At 42.5% G+C, this 19,349-nt stretch overlaps 1 protein-coding gene across 1 annotated transcript in view; it reads right to left on the bottom strand.

The window, feature by feature from the left end:
• Positions 1 to 19,349, bottom strand: part of ift172 (intraflagellar transport 172) — a 182,858-nt gene that overhangs the window by 108,541 nt on the left and 54,968 nt on the right. The window contains exons 18-20 of the mRNA XM_056294524.1: positions 18,250 to 18,357; positions 13,610 to 13,694; positions 11,187 to 11,279 (exon numbers count right to left, since the gene is read on the bottom strand). Of these exons, the coding sequence (XP_056150499.1) occupies positions 11,187 to 11,279; positions 13,610 to 13,694; positions 18,250 to 18,357 (286 nt within the window). The remainder of the gene's footprint in view (positions 1 to 11,186; positions 11,280 to 13,609; positions 13,695 to 18,249; positions 18,358 to 19,349) is intronic.

Raw genomic sequence — 19,349 nt, 5'->3', positions numbered from 1 at the left:
GCCACCACATCATCTAAGCCGCAAAATTTTTCATGCCAGCTAATACCTTTTGCATTAAGTGCTGTGGCAGTGGCAGGAGCGTTTCTTAAGCTAAAAGGCATCACCGTATTTTGCAAAAAGTAGTCTGGAGTAATGAAGGCAGAAATTTCTGAGGCACACACAGTTAATGGGACCTGCCAATACCCTTTTAATAAATCCAACTTTATAAAAAATTTAGCTGCACCCACCTGGTCAACACAATCTTCCATTCTAGGGAGAGGAAATGAATCTGGCTTAGTAGCACAATCGACCTTTCTATAATCATTACAAAAAAGAGGAGTGTTGTCGGGCTTGGGTACAATCAGACAGGGGGAGCTCCATGCACTAGTGCTGGGTACAGCTAGCCCGTGTTGAACAAGGTATAAAACCTCTTACAGCATGAGGGCCCTTTTAGTTGGGTTTACTAATATAAGTGTGTCTTTTAATAGGTGCATGACCCTCCACATCAATATCATGGTATAGAACAGAAGTTTGGTGGGGGTGATCAGAAAATAGTAATAAATGGTCTTTGACATCTGCGGTGTCCTCTACCATATCTTCCAGATGTCACTTGATTGTAACCAAATCCCTGCTACCTGGAAATCCTCTGCTGTGATACCTGTCCCAAAGAGCACCAATCATAGGCAACTTAATGATTTTAGACCAGTTGCGCTAACATCATGACTAATGAACATCTTTGACAAAATTGTTAAAAACCTTGTTTTGTTAATTGTGGATGGAAAACTTGATCCACTGCAATTTGCTTACCAGGCAGGGAGAGGTGTGGAGGATGCAAAACTTTTTATACTTAATAACCTGTATAAGCAGTTGGAAAAGCCGCAAGCCCATGCCAGGCTTTTGTTTGCTGACTTGTCATGGGCATTCAATACAATGCAGCCGCATCTTTTAATAGATAGGTTGCTATGTGATTTTAATTTGCCTCACCAGCTTATGTTATGGATCCTGGACTTCTTGACTGACAGATAGCAGAGGGTGTCTGTAAATGGCTATCTCTCAGACTCTGTAGCTATATCCACAGGCTCACCACAAGGATGCCTCCTTTCACCCTTACTTTTTATTATGTACACTGGTGGATGCAGGAGCACTCAGGAGGGCAGCTATTTGGTCAATTTTTCTGGCGACACTGCATTGCTGACCCTTCTCCAAGGTTCAGAATCAGTTCATGGGAATGCTCTCACTGATTTTATTTCTTGGTGTGATAACAACTTCTGGACTAAATGTTTCTAAAACCAAGGAACTGATTGATTTTAGACGCAACAGAGATGCAGCCAGAGCGCATCATACATAATGAAAATGTGGAAATGGTTACATCATACAAATATTTGGGCACTATCATCGATGATCACCTTAAATTTGATGTGAACACTGAGGCTATTGTGAAATGGGGGCAGCAGAGAATTCACCTTCTGCGCAAACTACACTCCTTTTCTGTCAGCCCTGTCATCCTTTGTCTTTTATTGAGAGTCTTCTAAGTTTTTATGTTATCTGCTGGTTTCACAGCCTCACAGTAAAAGACAGAAACAGCCTGAACATTATTGTTAAAATCTATTCTAACATCACCGGAATGAAACAAAGAGATCTGAATTATTTTCGCAACCGACAAATCCTCCAGAAAGCAGCAAGTATTTTGGCTTCTGGACAAGTTCTAGCAAGGTAATTTTTTCTGTTGCCATCAAGGTGTCATCATGTTTTACCTGCTTGTAAAACTAACCGTTATTCTACATCATTCATACCTGCTGCAACTTGATTAATAAATGTTCCATAGTGTTTTTTATCAGATTGTTTTATTGTCTTTATCAAGTTTATCTTATTGTGTTTCTTATTGTGTACTTGTATAGATTTTATTCCACAATTAGCTCCCTGGGGTGTTATTATTTATTGTTTGCGTTGTTTGTTATTGTGTTTGTGTTTACAAGCCTCTCCAAACAAATTGCCCCTAGCGGGATTAATAAAATTGCATTGTGTTGTGTTGTGTTGTGTTGTATTGCACTGCATTGCATTGCATCAATCAGCTTAATAATCTCAAAGCAAGCAGGTACAGAAAAATGGGACAGGAAAGATTCTAAGTCACTCAAAACTTCAGAGTTTCTCAGATCAGCAGATGGAGTGAGGCTACTTTTTTCAGGCAGGCCATCCTCCGCGACCTGGTAGGGGAGAGGAGCTGCAGACATGGATGCAAACAGGTGCAATAGAGGCCAGCCATGGAGCACCATCTCTGGAAAAATAGCCTTTTAAAATATTAATATAGGTGTGAAGAAGGAGCACCGAGCATGTGAGACGTGCTTTTTCACAGCTCTGTCGTTATGTGACAAATTTAATTTATAAATAGTCCTTTTATCAATTGTTTTCGACATTATCAGGCTCAATTTATTTTGCTTACCAGTTTGACAAGCCTTTTTTGCACTTCGGACTCAGCAATGGCCACTCATAAGCCGAAATCCAACTCCTCACATGTAGGCCGCAACAAACCCTTGCAATCAACTGAACCACCGCGGCCGCTGGATGGAGCTGCTAGCATGGCGAACTCTACCGATCTGCAGGCGTTGCAGTCTATGTTGGACTCTCTGAAGGAAGACATATTTGGTAGGATTGACTCGTTGGTGACTGACTTGAGATCCGAAATCAGCTCAGTGCGCACAGAACTGAAGAATGCTACCGAGCCACTGCTGCAGAAGATACATGAACATGGACGGACTCTTGATGACTTGGAACAAACCACGAGTGGCCATAGCGACCAGCTTACCTCACTCGATGCCTCCGTCAAGGCGCTCAAAACACAAGTGAGGACACTGGCAGACAAAGGTGAGGACTTGGAGGGGAGATCGAGGCGCAACAACCTTCGTATAGTGGGGTCACCAGAGGGCTCTGAAGGGCCGCGTCCAAACAGAGTTTATCGGCGGCTTATTGAAAGACCTGCTGAAAGTGGGTGGAGTCCCCCTACTCGACAGAGCCCATCGCACCCTACGTGCCAAACCCAAGACGGGAGAACCGCCCAGACCGGTTGTCACCAGGGTGCACTATTTCCACATGCGGAACGAGATTGTACGACGGGCCAGCGAAACATCCCGCAACTCCCCTCTGCTGTTCCAGGGCAAGAGACTGTCTGTTTCCCCCACTACACTGCCAACGTCTCCCAGCAGAGAGCCACGTTTGGAGGAGTGAAACGCGAACTACGGGCCTGTCCAGGTGTCAAGTTTGGACTGATGTTCCCAGCACTCCTTAAAATCACCCTACCGGATGGGACCACGCACACGTTTGAAGATCCGACCATTGCCTCATCATTCGTAGGCAGTAAGCTCCGGAAGGTGGTCCCTCCATCAGCCTCCGCAAGTTCGCAATCTCCGCCTGGGGAATAGGCTTTCTAACAAGCCTAATGCTTATGTCCACGGTGCGTCTTTAATACTGGGCTGTTAACAGTTTGACAATGTGTTATTACTTTGTCACTTGACTTCAGGAGAAGTGATATGACTCCTACCCCTCTTCACATACTACTTAGCTGTGTGTTAGGGTTTACTAGTGATAGTGGGTTATAGTGGGTCCAGTTCATGGTGACGCATCAGCAGGGAGAGGCAGGGGTTATGTTAGTTTAGACAGGGAGGGGCAGGGGTTATGTTAGTTTAGACAGGGAGGGGCAGGGGTTATGTTAGTTTAGACAGGGAGGGGCAGGGGTTATGGTAGTTTAGACAGGGAGGGGCAGGGGTTATGTTAGTTTAGACAGGGAGGGGCAGGGGTTATGCTAGTTTAGACAGGGAGGGGCAGGGGTTATGGTAATTTAGAGTTTCTTTTGAACAATGTTATTTCTGCTACTTTGTTTATTGCTTGGTTGTCGCGAGTTGAACTTATTCACAGAGTCTATTTTATAGTGTTATACATTTTGCACCCAGCACCATTTTATGGGCCATCCTAATAGGCCTACTTCGCAGCAGAGAGGAGGAGTGATCAAATTCTCTAGCTGGAACTGTAAAGGCCTGAACCAGCCAATCAAACGCAGCAAAGTACTTAGACATCTTAATCACTTGGGTGTTCATATTGCCTTTCTACAACAGACGCACCTTAACCATCTGATCACACCAGGCTGTGGAAGAGGTGGGTTGGACAAGTATATCACTCTGCATTCTAGAGTAGAGCCAGAGGTGTGGCAATTTTGATTCATAAATCTGTTAATTTTACTTGCTCAGATTTCTCCTGTGATCCAAATGGTAGATATGTGCTTGTATGTGGAAAACTTAATGACAACCCGGTTGTTCTACTTAATGTTTATGGCCCCAATTGGGACGACAGTTGTTTTTTCAGATCAGTATTTTCTTTAATACCGGACATGTCTAGGTATCGTCTCATCTTAGGGGGGGACTTTAATTGTTGGCTTAATCCATCAATAGATCGCTCATCCACAAAAACTACAGTTCCATCAAGCTCTGCTAAAGTTATTCAAGCCTTTATGGACGAATTCTCACTTTCAGAGCTATGGCGTTTTTATAATCCATCTGACAAGGCGTATTCTTTTTTCTCTCACGTCCATCACACCTTCACACGTATTGGTTATTTCTTAATTGACAATCAGCTTATTCCATCAGTATTATCCTGCTCATATGATGCCATTGTTATATCAGACCACGCCCCAGTCGTTATGGACTTGCAAATCAAAGGTCCATCCTGGTGACTGAATACTGGCCTGTTATCAAATGAAGATTTTGTAAATTTTGTTTCTCAACAGATAGATTTTTCTAGATGTTAATAGGACACCAGGGATCTCAGCCTCCTTATTGTGGAAGACGCTGAAGGCATATTTGAGGGGGGGAATCATTTCTTATTGTGCCCATGATGGTAGAGTCAGAAAGAGGAAACTAACAAACTTGACTGAACAGATCACGCAGATTGACAATACCTACTCTATAGCCCCATCACCAGATTTGTATAAGGAGCTTCTTCTACGACAAGCAGAATTTGATGTTCTCTCCACAACTCACACTGAGCGATTACTGTTTAAGTCCAGATATGCTTACTATGAGTTTGGTGACAAGGCAAGTAAATTGCTAGCTCACCAATTAAGACAGGAAGCAGCTTCTCACCAGATCCCTCAAATTCAGACTCCATCAGGTATAACCACTGACCCCAAACAGATTACTGATCAATTTAAACAATTTTACTCCTCTCTTTATACAGCAGAGCGACCAGACGATCCATCTGCTTTGGACAATTTTTTTGAATCTCTAGATATTCCTACGATTGACTCTTACTCAGCTGAGGAGCTAGATGTTCCTATAACCGTGGAGGAGCTTTACAAGGCTGCTCATGCCATGCAGGCGGGTAAATGTCCTGGCCCTGATGGATTTCCAATTGAATTTTATAGGAAGTTTTTTGATAAATTAGCACCAATTCTTATTGACATGTACAATGAGTCTTTTCACTCTCATCAACTACCACACACACTCACTCAGGCTTCAATCTCTCTAATTTTGAAAAAGAACAAGGACCCTCTCTCCTGTGGAAGCTACCGCCCAATAAGCCTATCAGTGGATCTGAAGCTGCTCTCCAAACTACTGGCTATGCGTCTAGAAACTGTCTTACCCTCTATTATTTCCCCTGACCAGACCGGTTTTATACAAAACAGATATTATTTCTTTAACACTAGGAGACTTCTTAATGTTATGTACAACCCCTCCACTTCATCTCTGTCAGAGGTCGTGATCTCACTCGATGCGGAAAAGGCCTTTGACCGCATCGAGTGGGACTACCTTTTCGGTACCTTAGAGAAGTTTGGCCTAGGTGACACTTTTATTAGCTGGGTAAGACTGCTTTATACCTCTCCCACAGCCTCAGTTAGGACCAATAACACCTACTCTGACTACTTTCCTCTTTCTCGCTCTACCAGGCAGGGCTGCAATCTGAGTCCGTTGCTATTTGCAGTTACAATTGAACCATTGGCCATTGCCCTTAGGACTAGTCCTCTTATAACTGGCATTAAGCGATTCGGAGTTGAGCAGAAGACCTCGCTTTATGCTGATGATTTGTTATTGTATGTCTCCTATCTCCCCATCTCTATTCCTGCTGTCATTGACATTTTTAGCCTGTTTGGTAAAATATCAGGCTATAAACTTAACCTAGACTAAAGTGAGTTATTTCCGTTAAATGCAGAGGCCCGTAACTATCCCCTGCACACTCTGCCCTTTAAAATTACCACATGTGGCTTTACTTATCTTGGCATTCATTTCCCAGATAAATTTGCAGACTTCTTTAAATTTAATTTTTCCCCTTTATTAACAAAACTACCAAAAGTCTTTTAACGTTGGTCATCACTACACCTGTCCCTGTCTTCAAGAGTTAATTCTGTTAAGATGAACCCCTTGCTCAAATTCTCATACCTGTTTCAGTCTACCCATTTTTCTTACACAGTCATTTTTCCATAAAATTGATAAATTGGTGTCTGAATTTATCTGGGACGGTGAAGTTCCTCGGCTTAGTAGACCCTTACTACAAAGACCAAAATCTCTGGGAGGCCTTGCTCTACCAAACTTAAAATGTTATTATTGGGCAGCCAATATCAGGATACTGCAACACTGGGCTCGGTTGGAGAACTCCCCTTCTCCTCCTGCATGGTTGGCTTTGGAAGCAGCTTCTTCTGATCCTGCTTCCTTGACAGCTCTTGCACACACTCCATTACAGTTCTCCTGCTCCCCGCACTCTAATAGTATTATTGTGAAGTCAACACTCAGGGTCTGGAATCAGTTTAAACGAAATTTTGGCTTACAGTCTTTTTCTTTACTAGCTCCAATTGCAGCCAACCCTGTTTTCCCACCTTCTATAATGGATAGGGCTTTTTTCTCCTGGTCCACACTTGGTATTGGAACCTTCAAAGATCTATATATAGAAAAGGTCTTTGCGTCATTTGAACAGTTATCTGAAAAGCACTCCCTACCAAGGTCACACTTTTTTAGATACTTACAAGTCCGCAGTTTTATCCGTAATATTAGTCCACAGTTTCCCAATCTCCCGGATTCTGTCCCTATTGACTCTCTCTTGACACCTGTACCTTGTACAAAGAGGATGATTTCTGTTATGTATATTCTGATTTCTTCATTACGCCCTTCCTCTCTACAAAACATTAAGAGCCAGTGGGAGGAGGACCTGGGTGAGGAGATTACAGAGGACCTATGGGAGTTAATTCTACTCCGGGTCCACTCCTCTTCAATTTGTGCCAGACATGGGCTGATAAAATTTAAAATTGTTCACCGCACACACTTAACCAAGGTTAGACTTTCCAAGATCTATGACAACATTGATCCCACCTGTGACAGATGCCATCAGGCCCCGGCCACGTATAGCCACATGTTTTGGTCATGTCCTTCTTTACATAGTTTTTGGTCAGAAATATTTGAAACAATTTCTAATAGCATTGATATTCCTACTAGGCCGACAGCCCTAACAGCTTTCTTTGGTGTTCCCTCAACTGATTTGTTACTACCATGCTATAAAGCGGACTTAGTAGCATTTACGACCCTTCTAGCTAGACGGTTAATCTATTAAAGTGAAAATCACCCTCTCCACCGTCTCACTCTATGTGGATAAGGGATATTTTGTACTTTATTAAAATGGAGAAAGTTAGATGTGTTATAAGGGGCTCAGCGTCCAGGTTCTATAAAACATGGGGTCATTTTCTAGATTATATCAAAGAACAATACACTTTTGATGTTCCATAGAGGGTACTTGTTAGCTGTCCACTCCTTTTTGGACATGATGACCTGGGCACATTCTTGATCTTTGATCACTGCACTTTCTTATTTTTATTTTTTTATATATATTTTATTTTCCTACCTCTCTGCACAATCACTTAGGATGCTGTTTAATAATGTTTTTGTCTTGAATAGACATTCTTTGTATTTGATGGGTTAGGCGACCAAGCAAGCTGTTACTATAGTTGTCTTTTTGTATTTGTTTTTTGTGGGTATTACTGTGCATAATTGTCAATTTATGTCTTGATATGACATCTTGTATGTTTATGCCACTTAAAACTTCAATAAACAAAGTTCTGAAAAAAAAATATTAATATGGCAAATATGCGATTTTCCTTCCCTGTTGGGAGTTTGTCAACACGATCTGTTTCAGAAAGCTTACATTCTTCCTACCACATACGGTCCAGAAAAACAGGCTTACAACCCAGAACCAGGCATTGGTAGCAAAACCAAGACCTTGTCACCTGGATGATAGGTTCTGGTTACAGCCTGCCTATCAAAATGACATTTCATTTTGGTCTGACTCCCGCAAATAACCATTCATATTTTAGCAGCTGCAATGGCCTGGACACAGTGTGACCAAATACTAAATCAGCTGGGCTGAAGCCAAGGGACTCGAGTTGTTTCCCTCACTGCAAACAGCAAGAGCAGGAGCAAGCGAATGGGCGCCAGGTACTTCCACCAGCTCTGGGTTGGGAAACACCTTGCTGCACACCAAATCATTTCCTAGTATGAACAAAACGCCACTTATCGGCAACCGCGGTCAAACACCAACTTTAACTTGACCAGACACAAGAGAAGAGTGGAGATGTACATGATGTAGAGGAACCAACAACGAGCTCATTTTAATCCCCCACACCAATGTGTACAAATAATAACAATAGTAATAATAATAAATCAATCTTATATAGGGCTTTTCTAACACTCAAAGTGGCTTTACAGTAAACAGGGCGAAACAAGACAACAGATAAACATAACACAGACATACAGGGGTGGATGGGAAGGGGGGCTATGAGAGGGAGAAGCGGCAGCCACACACAACACCAGCAGTACTCTCCCACTTAAACACATACAAAAGGGCAAGAAAAAACACAAAACAACAGCACTGTGGATGTTGATGTTGTGTAGGGGTTTACTCCCGTAGCCTACTCCTCTCCTGAGGTATCCACTAGGCAGTGGCATTATTTACCCCATAGCTTCCTGCAAATGGCAGGACGTTTCTTCATGAAATGGCGACACTGAGGCTAAGATAAAGGAGCGGTAGGCACCGGTGTCTCTAAGGATGGGTACTGGTGCTTATCTTTGTCCTCACCTGTGAGTGAAATGAACCCCTGGAAAATGAAAGGATCAGAACTATGATCTGTTTTACTGTCACACTCAATGGGCAGGTTGGGCATGGGCAGCGCTGGCATGGGCCTGGTTGTAATTAACCCCATACTGGTAGGAGCTTTTGGAGTTTTAGTTAGCCTGACCTGGCTTCTTCTTCTTAGAGTAGGACAGTTGGTAATTAGGTGCCCAGGTTCGTGGCAGTAAAAACATCAGCAGTACAGGGTTGGTAATTTTTTTTTCTCTTGGCTAGATTAAAAATGGATTCGTGGTGTGTTGGCATGGAAAACGCATTTTTCCCTCCCCCGTGGAAATCGGTGAGAGTGGAGGCATGTCAGTCTGAAGATGGAAATGGAGTTGACAAGTTGAAAATTCTGTCTGATACCAGGCAAGAAAAGCACCATAAGATATCTGTTTCCAAAAATCAGTTTGTAAGCTGAATTGCCACATAGCCAACATTTTATGAATGCCAGCACTGAAACCTTTTTAACAACTCAGAAAAATCCTCGAGCTCACTTGCGTAAATGCTCTGACATTCACAGCTCAGCAATTGGCAAGTAAGACTTGAAGCACTGGGATCAAAGACATTATATAAACTGTTGTTGTTGTTGTTTTTTTACACAATTTTCCTGTACTAAAAGATACTATAAGTGTAATTAATACTTACTGCCACTCTTCACCATTTTGTCTGCAGAAACTGATTCAGCCTGTGTTTGGCCCTTCTGTACTGAAGAGTGGCAACGGTGGAGTTCCTCAGCATTGAGCCTATGTGACGGCATGCATTGCTGCATGGCAGCCTCCTCCTACCCAAGCCTACCCAATTTCCCTCAGGGATGAATAAAGTATTCTGATTCAGATTCTTCTGACAGTAGAAAAGCGATACAAAAATGCTCACAACTTTCTTATAAATGGTCAAAGCTTGCCTAAAGCTTTTCTTGTGGATTCTCAATGTTACAAGCTACCAAACCAGGCGTGTATTTACCTGACATGTTCTACCCCTTATAACAAGTTGTTCCTCACAAAACGGTTGTCGACCGTACATGTTAGTCAGGCCTCCATATTGATAAGATATGATCCAGCTCACCCATCACTGTGCTCTTTTAAGGTGAGGGACATGACAGGTCAACACAAACCTCTGTCTGAGCAGGTTGCAACATTCATATGGCCTCCATCTCAAATACACAGCCCAGCGGACTGGTGAAGCTTCAAGGATAAGCTCAATATTTCTGAAATAAAATGTCAAAACACTGTTGGGCATCATTTAGAATGATGGGGACAAAACTTCACTGATCCCTTCAGTACTCAGAGACTTACCACCTTGCAGAACTTTCTTGCTGTGCAATTGTTTAAGCCCTCAAAAATCATGATATATCTCCTTGTTTAAAATGTGAGGCTCACAATTTTGCATACAAATTACCTGCTTGCACACAAAGTGATATTGCCAATGGGTACTGCTAATATCAACTTCGAAATTCATAGTACCACAGGGAAATTAGTAATCCGAGGAGGACGCGCTGAGGGCAGTCTGACAGGACCGGGACAGACTACCGGGGCAGGCTGGGCTGGCTGCTAGCCCACGCGGACCGGTGGTTCCGACATTCATCCTGGCTGGCGTTCATTCCCGTGGACAATGATTTTTTTTTGTTTTTTTGTTTGGATATTGTGTGTTAGTTTGGGTATGTGTGTTCTTGTAGTTTTTGGGTGTGTTGTTGTCTTTGTGTTGTACTGCTGTGGGCTGGGGGAAATTGCATTTTGTTTCAGCTCATGTACACAAGTGCATGAAGTGAAATGACAGTGTGTTCCTGATTCCTGATTCCACTTTCAGTAGAGAATAAAATCTTTACTTCAACCCCAAGCTGGCAGATGGTCAGCTCTGGTTATAATCATCTGGCTGCCATAGTCACACCTTGCTTTTTCCATCTCAGTCATCCCTGTGTACCACGTGGGTGAAACCCAATCTAGTTTTCTGAGCAGTTAAACTGTGGCCAGCTGCAAATAGAAACACTTGACGTTTTACAGCTGGCCATGTGACATGTGATCAGAAACGATGTAAAGAAGAATGGCCCCATGTCAAGGCTCATTCATACCAACCTGTTCCATGTAGTACATCTCTGCCAGTTTAAAGTTCTTGTCCAGCACGGCCAGTCGAGCCTGGACTTGGTAAAAGTCTGTTCCTTTACCTCCCTGGAAAGACACACACACATGAACACACACAGTTTCACATGGATATGGGGTTTCAGTCTTGAAGCAATATGAAGGTGGTAAGATCGACATGCTACAAACCAGTATAATTGAGCTACATTCTCTACTCTTCTCTCTTTTTATGTAGGACAGGTTGATAAAACACTACAAGAATGCATTTCTCATAGATTGATTATGGTCTATCAAGACTTTATTCATCCAGGTTTGATTACGGTCTATCTAGAGTTTATTCATCCAGGTTTGATTGTGGTCTATCTAGATTGTATTCGCCCAGGTTTAATTATAGTCTATCTAGAGTTTATTCATCCAGGTCTGATTACGCTCTATCTAGAGTGTATTCATCCAGGTCTGATTATGGTATATCTAGAGTTTATTCATCCAGGTCTGATTACGGTCTATCTAGAGTGTATTCATCCAGGTCTGATTACGGTCTATCTAGAGTTTATTCATCCAGGTTTGATTACAGTCTATCTAGAGTTTATTTATTCAGGTTTGATTATGATCTATCTAGAGTTTATTCATCCAGGTCTGATTATGGTCTATCTAGAGTTTATCCATCCAGGTTTGATTGTCGCCTATCTAGAGTTTATTCATCCAGGTTTGATTGTGGTCTATCTAGAGTTCATTCATCCAGGTTTGATTGTGGTCTATCTAGAGTGTATTCATCCAGGTTTGATTGTGGTCTATCTAGAGTGTATTCATCCAGGTTTGATTGTGGTCTATCTAATATTCACTCATTTTGAATTTGATGCCTGAAACACATTCCAAAGAAGCTGGGATAGGGGTATGTTCACCACTGTGTTACACCACCTTTCCTTTTAACAACACTCAATAAGCATTTGGGAACTGCGGACACTAATTGTTGAAGCTTTATAGGTGGAATTCTTTTCCATTCTTGCTTGATGTACGACTTCATTTGCTCAACAGTCCCGGGTCTCCATTGTCATATTTTGCGCTTCATAATGCGCCACACATTTTCAATGGGAGACAGGTCTGGACTGCAGGCAGGCCGGTCTAGTACCCGCACTCTTTTACTATGAAGCCTCGCTGTTGTAACACGTGCAGAATGTGGCCTGGCATTGTCTTGCTGAAATAAGCAGGGACGTCCCTGAAAAAGACATCGCTTGGATGGCAGCATACGTATGTTGCTCCAAAACCTGTATGTACCTTTCAGCATTAATGGTGCCTTCACAGATGTGCAAGTTACCCATGATGCCATGGGCACTAACACCTCCCATACCATCACAGACGCTGGCTTTTGAACTGTCACCACAAAGTGGTGAACCTCGCCCCATCCTTGCTTGTGAACGATTGAGCCTTTCGGGGATGCTCCTTTTGTACCCAATCAGGACACTCACCTGTTTCCAGTTAACCTGTTCACCTGTGGAATGTTCCAGACAGGTGTTTTTTGAGCATTCCTCAACTTTCCCAGTCTTTTGTTGCACCTGTCCCAGCTTCGTTGGAACGTGTTGCAGGCATCAAATTCAAAATGAGTGAATATTTGCAAAAAACAATTAAGTTTATCAGTTTGAACATTAAATATCTTGTCTTTGTAGTGTATTTGATTGAATATAGGTTGAAAAGGATTTGCAAATAATTGTATTCTGTTTTTATTCACGTTTTACACAATGTCCCAACTTCACTGGAATTGGGGCTTGTATTTTTCATCCATCTGTCCCCTGCCAGTGCTGGATGTCACCCCCTTTCACACAGGGTGCTACAGGCAATCCAAAATCACCCTCTGTCTCCCCGTTGTTCTCCTGTCAGGGATATTACTGACATGTGTGGAGGAGAGATGCTGGGTATATTGGGAGAAGGATGCTGAATATGGAGCTGCCAGGGAAGAGGAAAAGAGGAAGACCAAAGAGGAGGTTTATGGATGTGGTGAGGGAGGACATGCAGGTGGCTGGTGTGACAGAGGAAGATGCAGATGACAGGAAGAGATGGAAATGGATGATCGATCCGCTGTGGTGACCCCTAACGGGAGCAGCCAAAAGGGTTAGTAGTAGATTAACTGATAATAAAAATAATAATAATCTTTTTCATCACTTTCTATATTTTTCCAATACAGCATTTACAGGAGAGCCACAAAACATCCATTAAGCTTCTAATGAGGGTTCAAGCTCACAAAAGCTGGACTGTGTTCAGAAACCATGAAAAAAACATTCCCTTGTGTTCCCCATGTGTTCATGGGGAACTGAAGTTTGGTAAGGACACAGCTTGTTCTTTAAAAAAAACCACATGCATATTGCACTTGTGGCACAGTGGAGGCAGATACTAGGAAGTTTCATATGTGTCGTGTGAAACTCTACCATTTCCATTGACACCTTTTCGGCAATCTGGTTGGTTTCATGCAGGAAGTGAACTGTGGAGACATCCCCCAAGGCAGAAAAACACCTGAATATGAGAAGAAAGAGAGAGAGAAAGAAAGAAAGAAAGATCTATATAAACAACAAAGATTTCGGGCAAATTAGTGCCCGTTTGTGGAGAATTGGCACCAATAGGGGTGGCCAACTTAGCATACCAGTACTGGGATACATATTTGAAACAGGCACGGTCTTTGGCCTTGTTCTGGATTTTAGAAAGAAATAGAGTTCTGTGACACTTGTTTCCATTCAAGGTGCAGAGGTGGAAGTTGGGAAGTCCCATAAGGTTTTGGGTATGTGCACTGATAACAAGCTGGATTGGACTGTTAATATTGATGCAGCATATAAAAAGGGTCAAAGCAGCATGTATTTGTAAGGAGAATAGGGTCTTCCAAAGTATTCAACAAATTGCATTTTATGTTTCATCAAAGTGTCATGGCTAGTGTGATTCTTTTTATGCCTATGTGTGATGGGGCACGAACTTCATTAAGAGGGATACTAGCTAATTGGTTAAGCTGGTTAAGAAAGCTGGATCTGTGATTGGAATGCAGCAGCTTCATACTTTGGAACAAGTAGTGCCAATGAGGAGCAAAGGTCCACCTGATGTTGGACAACGCTTCCCATCTGTTGCACTACCTGCTCACTTGGTATCATGGCTCCTCAGATAAGCAATACAGAATTAGGTAGGCCTATTGAATAAAGAGTTGTGTTGGAATGAGGACAGGGTAATAGCCTGACTGCATCCAACGGATGATGACAGTGACTAATATGGATGCTTTTAAACATTTATTATCACCAATGTCCCTGCTGTGCTGAAATGTCTGTATGAAGGAGGAACCCCATAGAGAAAGCTTTAGGATGAAGGTAAGAGAGCTGTTGGGAGATAGATTGTCACTAGATTGGGATAGAACAGCAGAAGGACTAAGGGCAGCAGGCAGGCGAGCACTAGGAGAATCTCAAGGGGGTAAAATGTTATAGGGGGTAAAAAGGAGGAGGAAGTCGTGCAGCACTGCATAAAGAAGAAAGTTTGCCAAAATGAAGCTGGACAAAAACGAGAATGAGCAAATCAAGAATGAATACAAGAAAGCTAGGAAAGAAACTAAGAGAGCAGTAGTGATAGCAAGGGCAAGAGCATATGAGGACCTGTACAAAAGACTTGAAAAAAAGAAGGAGAGAAGGTTATACGTATATAGAATAGCCAAACGAGAGAGAAAGCAAGTAAGGCTGTTGAACAAGTAAAACTGACCAAGGACGCAGCGAGCAGAGTACTGTCAAAAGATGGATATTTTACAGAGATAGGGGGATTATTTCAGTCACCAAATGAATGAAGACAATATCAGAGAAAGAAAGACAGATGGACCACCAAGGAACAAAGAGGATGTGGCAGAGATTACAAGGGATGAGGTGATAAAAGCATTGCAATGGATGAAAAATTGAAAAGCTGTGGGACCGGACAATACACCAGCAGAAGTCTGGAAATACTTAGGTGATACTGGCATAGACTTCCTGACTAGACTCTTCAACAACATAATACAGACTGGGAAATTGCCAGATGAATGGAGAAAGAGCATAGTGGCACCAATTTACAAGAAAAAAGGTGATGCTCAAAGTTGCAACAACTACAGAGGGATAAGATCGATAAGACATACAATGAAGTTATGGAGAGTGATTCGCATGAGACTTAGGAAGGAAGTGACTACAGGGAAAGAACAATTTGGATTCATGCCTGGAAGAAGTACCACAGATGCGATATTTGTACTCAGGACCTTAGCTGAAAAATACATTGAAGGACAGAAAGAATTGCATTGCGTGTTTATTGATTTGGAGAAGGCATATGACAGAGCACCAAGGTGGAAGTTGTGGTATTGCCTGAGAGCGAAGGGAGTGGCACAAAATTACATCAGCATAATTCAGGACATGTACAGGGACAGTAAGACCGTAGTTCCATGTGCAGTGGGAACAACAAGCAAGTTTGCGGTAAAGGTAGGACTGCATTAAGGATCATAGAACATCTTAAGAAAGAGCCACCATGGAGCATGATGTTTGCTGATGACATCGTGCTAGCAAACGAGGACAAGGAAAGGTTTTGATTTTTTTTTTTTTTTGGATTCTGAAATACTTAAATGATCCCAGTAGGGAACTTATGCTCTGCATTTAACCCATCCTAGCTGTATAGCTAGGAGCAGTCGGCAGCTAACGTGCAGCACCTGGGGACCAACTCCAGTTTGTCTTGCCATGCCTCAGTCAAGAGCACAGACATGAGTACTAACCCTAACATGCATGTCTTTTTGATGGTAGGAGAAACCGGAGCACCCGGAGGAAACCCACCTCAGACACAGTGAGAACATGCAAACTCCACACAGAGGATGACCTGGGATGACCCCAAGGTTGGACAACCCCGGGATTCAAACTCAGGACCTGGAAAGAGATCTTGAAGATTGGAGAGAAGCGCTAGAGATTAGATGTCTAAAGATCAGCAGAATAAAAACTGAGTACCTGTGTATAAATAAGCAAGTAGAGAGTCCTGGATTGACCTTCGGAGAAGATGTCTCAGAAGTTAACGAGTTCAAGTACTGAGGATCGACAATACAGACAGAAGGTGGTGGTAAGAAGGAACTCAAGAAAGTCTGGGTGGAATTCATGGAGAAAGGTAGCTGGAGTACTTTGTGACAAAAGAATGCCATTGAGGGTAGAGAGCAAAGTATACAATTCAATGGTCAGTTCCGCCATGCTCTATGGTATGGAAGCAGTAACAACAGAGATGCTAGAATCTCCATTACAGGTAGCAGAGATGAACATGCTGCGTTGATCCTTGGGAGTGACTAGAAAAGACCGGAAGAGAAATGAAGAAGTGAGAGCTACGTTCAAGATCAGAGGAATGGATGAGAAGTTGAGAGAGACAAGATTGAGATGGGTTGGACATGTAAAGAGAGGAGGCATAGACTATATAGGAAAGAAAGTATTGGACAAGGAAATACCTGGCAAAAGAAAAAGAGGAAGACCAAGGAAAAGATAGAGACCAGATAGAGGAGGACATGAGGAGGGTTGGACTGTGGGAGAGGGATGCGTCAGACAGAAAGCTATGGAGGGCAAACATCTGCTGTGGCGACCCCTGAGAAACAGGAAACAAGCCAAAAGAAGAAGAAGAATTACCTACTCTTTATAAAATGTTCTATCAGACTAAGAACAGATTGGGACAGAAAGTTGCATGATAATGGGCATTACAGCTCTCCCTGTTTTTCAGTTTCCCCCTTAGTGTTCCTCAGGTCCTGCCCCCTTTGATTTTGTTCTTTCTGGAGATTTTTTTTCCATGATTACATAATTTACGCAAATCAAGCAACACATAACATACAGCATAGGCATTATTAAAGAGTAACTAAACCCAAGAACATTTCAGTGAGTTTGCTGACATCTACAAACTATCTAAAGATTAGAAATATGACAAACAGCTCTTGGTATTAAGTGATTAAGCACAGAAGGACAAACACATTTGTGCCAAATAACAAGCATTGATAACACGATCAACAATTCTTGGTGCTCGCTCTCACTGTCTATCTGTTGGTGCTGGTAAGTGTGCTGGCTCACCTCAATCAAACACACCCATAGTTACGGCCATGGGTGTGTCCGTATAATTGTTTTGTGTTGCCTCCTGTATCTAACCCTCACTCTGACCCTACATTCAGGTATACAGCAGGTGCTCCTTATCAACCGATCAACAAATCAATCAATTTCCATCAGCTGTGCAGTCTCCTATCTAAACCCCCACATGTGTTCAGTTCCCTAGCCAGCTAGTTAGTGTGTGATTTTAGTTAGTGTGGTTTAGCTACTTTGTGTAGATGTCTTTATTTCTGTAGCTACTTTGTGTTTGTAATGTCTGGCCTGTTTTTGGTTAAGTTTTGCATTGTTTAACTCTTGAGTATTTTGAGTATGTTTAGCCTTTAGTTGTTCAGTTCTTTTGGGCAAGGGGATCAAGGTAAGCTGCTCATGGGCAAACACCCCATCATGTAGCTTACCTCCTGTTATACACACTAGGTTAGGAGTGGTTGCCACTCTCTGTCTCTAGGTTTGGTGCTTTTTACTTTTGTTAGTAGTTTGTTGTTTTGGCAACCGTTCGGTCCAAGTCAGAGGTAACGCAGGGATTTGAACTGGCGATACCCATGTTGGTAGGCAAAGGAATAGACTACTACGCTACCCGGACACCCAGCCTGTCATGTTTTTAATATTTAGATGATTTTAGTAAGTAAACTCACTGAAATGGTTGAAGATTTTGTTACTCTGACAACAGAGAACACAAATTTTAAAAGTCTCAAAACAGATGAATGAATACAGAGAGAGAGGAAAATATTTTTGATAAGCAGGTCATAAAACTAGATTTGCTTGTGAAGAGGAGGGGACCAGGTTGGGACAAAGAACATTGTGCTCTGGACTGTGTCTTTATGTTACCAAGGTCTTTTTTTTTTCTTCCCCACTCCAGAGTCCCAAAACCATGACAATCAATCCACTCAAGACAAACAAGTTCACCGGTGAGATTCTTGCATTGGCTAAGAAAGAAATGACTAGCTGAATGTGTGAGAGAGATGTTTGACCTCTCAGCAATATGCAGTTGATGTGCTTCCAGAGACAGCTTGCTGAGAGTCCTCCACATTGCCTCTGTCTCTGCTGACATCTCCAGAGTCTCAAGGAACACTGTGGCTCTGAGGACACACACAGGGACAGAATAAGAGCTGGCACCAACACAATCCCTAAAGGGTGTGCAAGTTATAACTAAAACAACGACACCATCCTGCGCAATGAGGCAGTGAGACAATCGGATGGGATAGCCCTCAGAACAGCAAGCATATATATAGGAGTTCCTAAAAAAAGAAATGCAACACAAATCAAATGCCCTTGAAAGGCTTTCCATATTACCTCAAAATCTCTATCATCTTCTATGTAGTTAAGAAAGTTGATGTGATATGTGGACAGTTTCCAAAGCAACACCTATCTAGTACTAGGTCAGAACCCCCCTTTGTCCCCAGAACAGTTTGAACTCTTCACTGCATTAACTCAAAAAGGTGCTGGAAACATTCCAGAGTGATTCTGATCCAAGTGGACTTGATAGCATTGTACAAGACCTACAGATTTGTCGGCCTCATGCTGCAAAGCTCAGGGGACAATAGAGTTCACTAAAGTCCCTGTACTGTTTGAAGAACCAGCTTGAGAGGATGTGTGTACTTTGTGACATGGAACATGACCCTGCTGGAAGTAGCCAGTGGAAAACAAGACTGTTGCCATACAGGGATGTACATGGTCAGCAACAATGTTCAAGCATACTGTGGCATCTGCATTATGCTCATTTGGTCTTAAGGGGCCCAGACCATGCCAAGAAAACAATCCCTATGCAATTACACCACCACCAGAATGTACTGTTGACACATGGCATCATGGATTCATGCTGTTTATGCCAAATTCTGACTAGTACTATCTTCATGTTGCAGCAAAAACTGAGATTCATCACACCAGTGACATTTTTCCGGTCATCCTGTTTTGATGATCCTGTGCCCACTGTAGCTTTATCTTCCTGTTCTTAGCTGACAGGGATGGAACCTTGTGTGGGATTTGGTAGCCCATCTGCTTCAAGGTTCAACGCAATATGCATTCAGACATGAACTCCAGCACACCACTGTTGTGAAGAGTGGGTATCCTT

This window comes from Lampris incognitus, chromosome 15, assembly GCF_029633865.1.
Source record: "Lampris incognitus isolate fLamInc1 chromosome 15, fLamInc1.hap2, whole genome shotgun sequence".
In the NCBI taxonomy this organism is placed as follows: Eukaryota; Metazoa; Chordata; class Actinopteri; order Lampriformes; family Lampridae; genus Lampris; species Lampris incognitus.
Note: the sequence above shows the minus strand (reverse complement) of the source record. Positions and strands in the feature narration are given on the sequence as shown.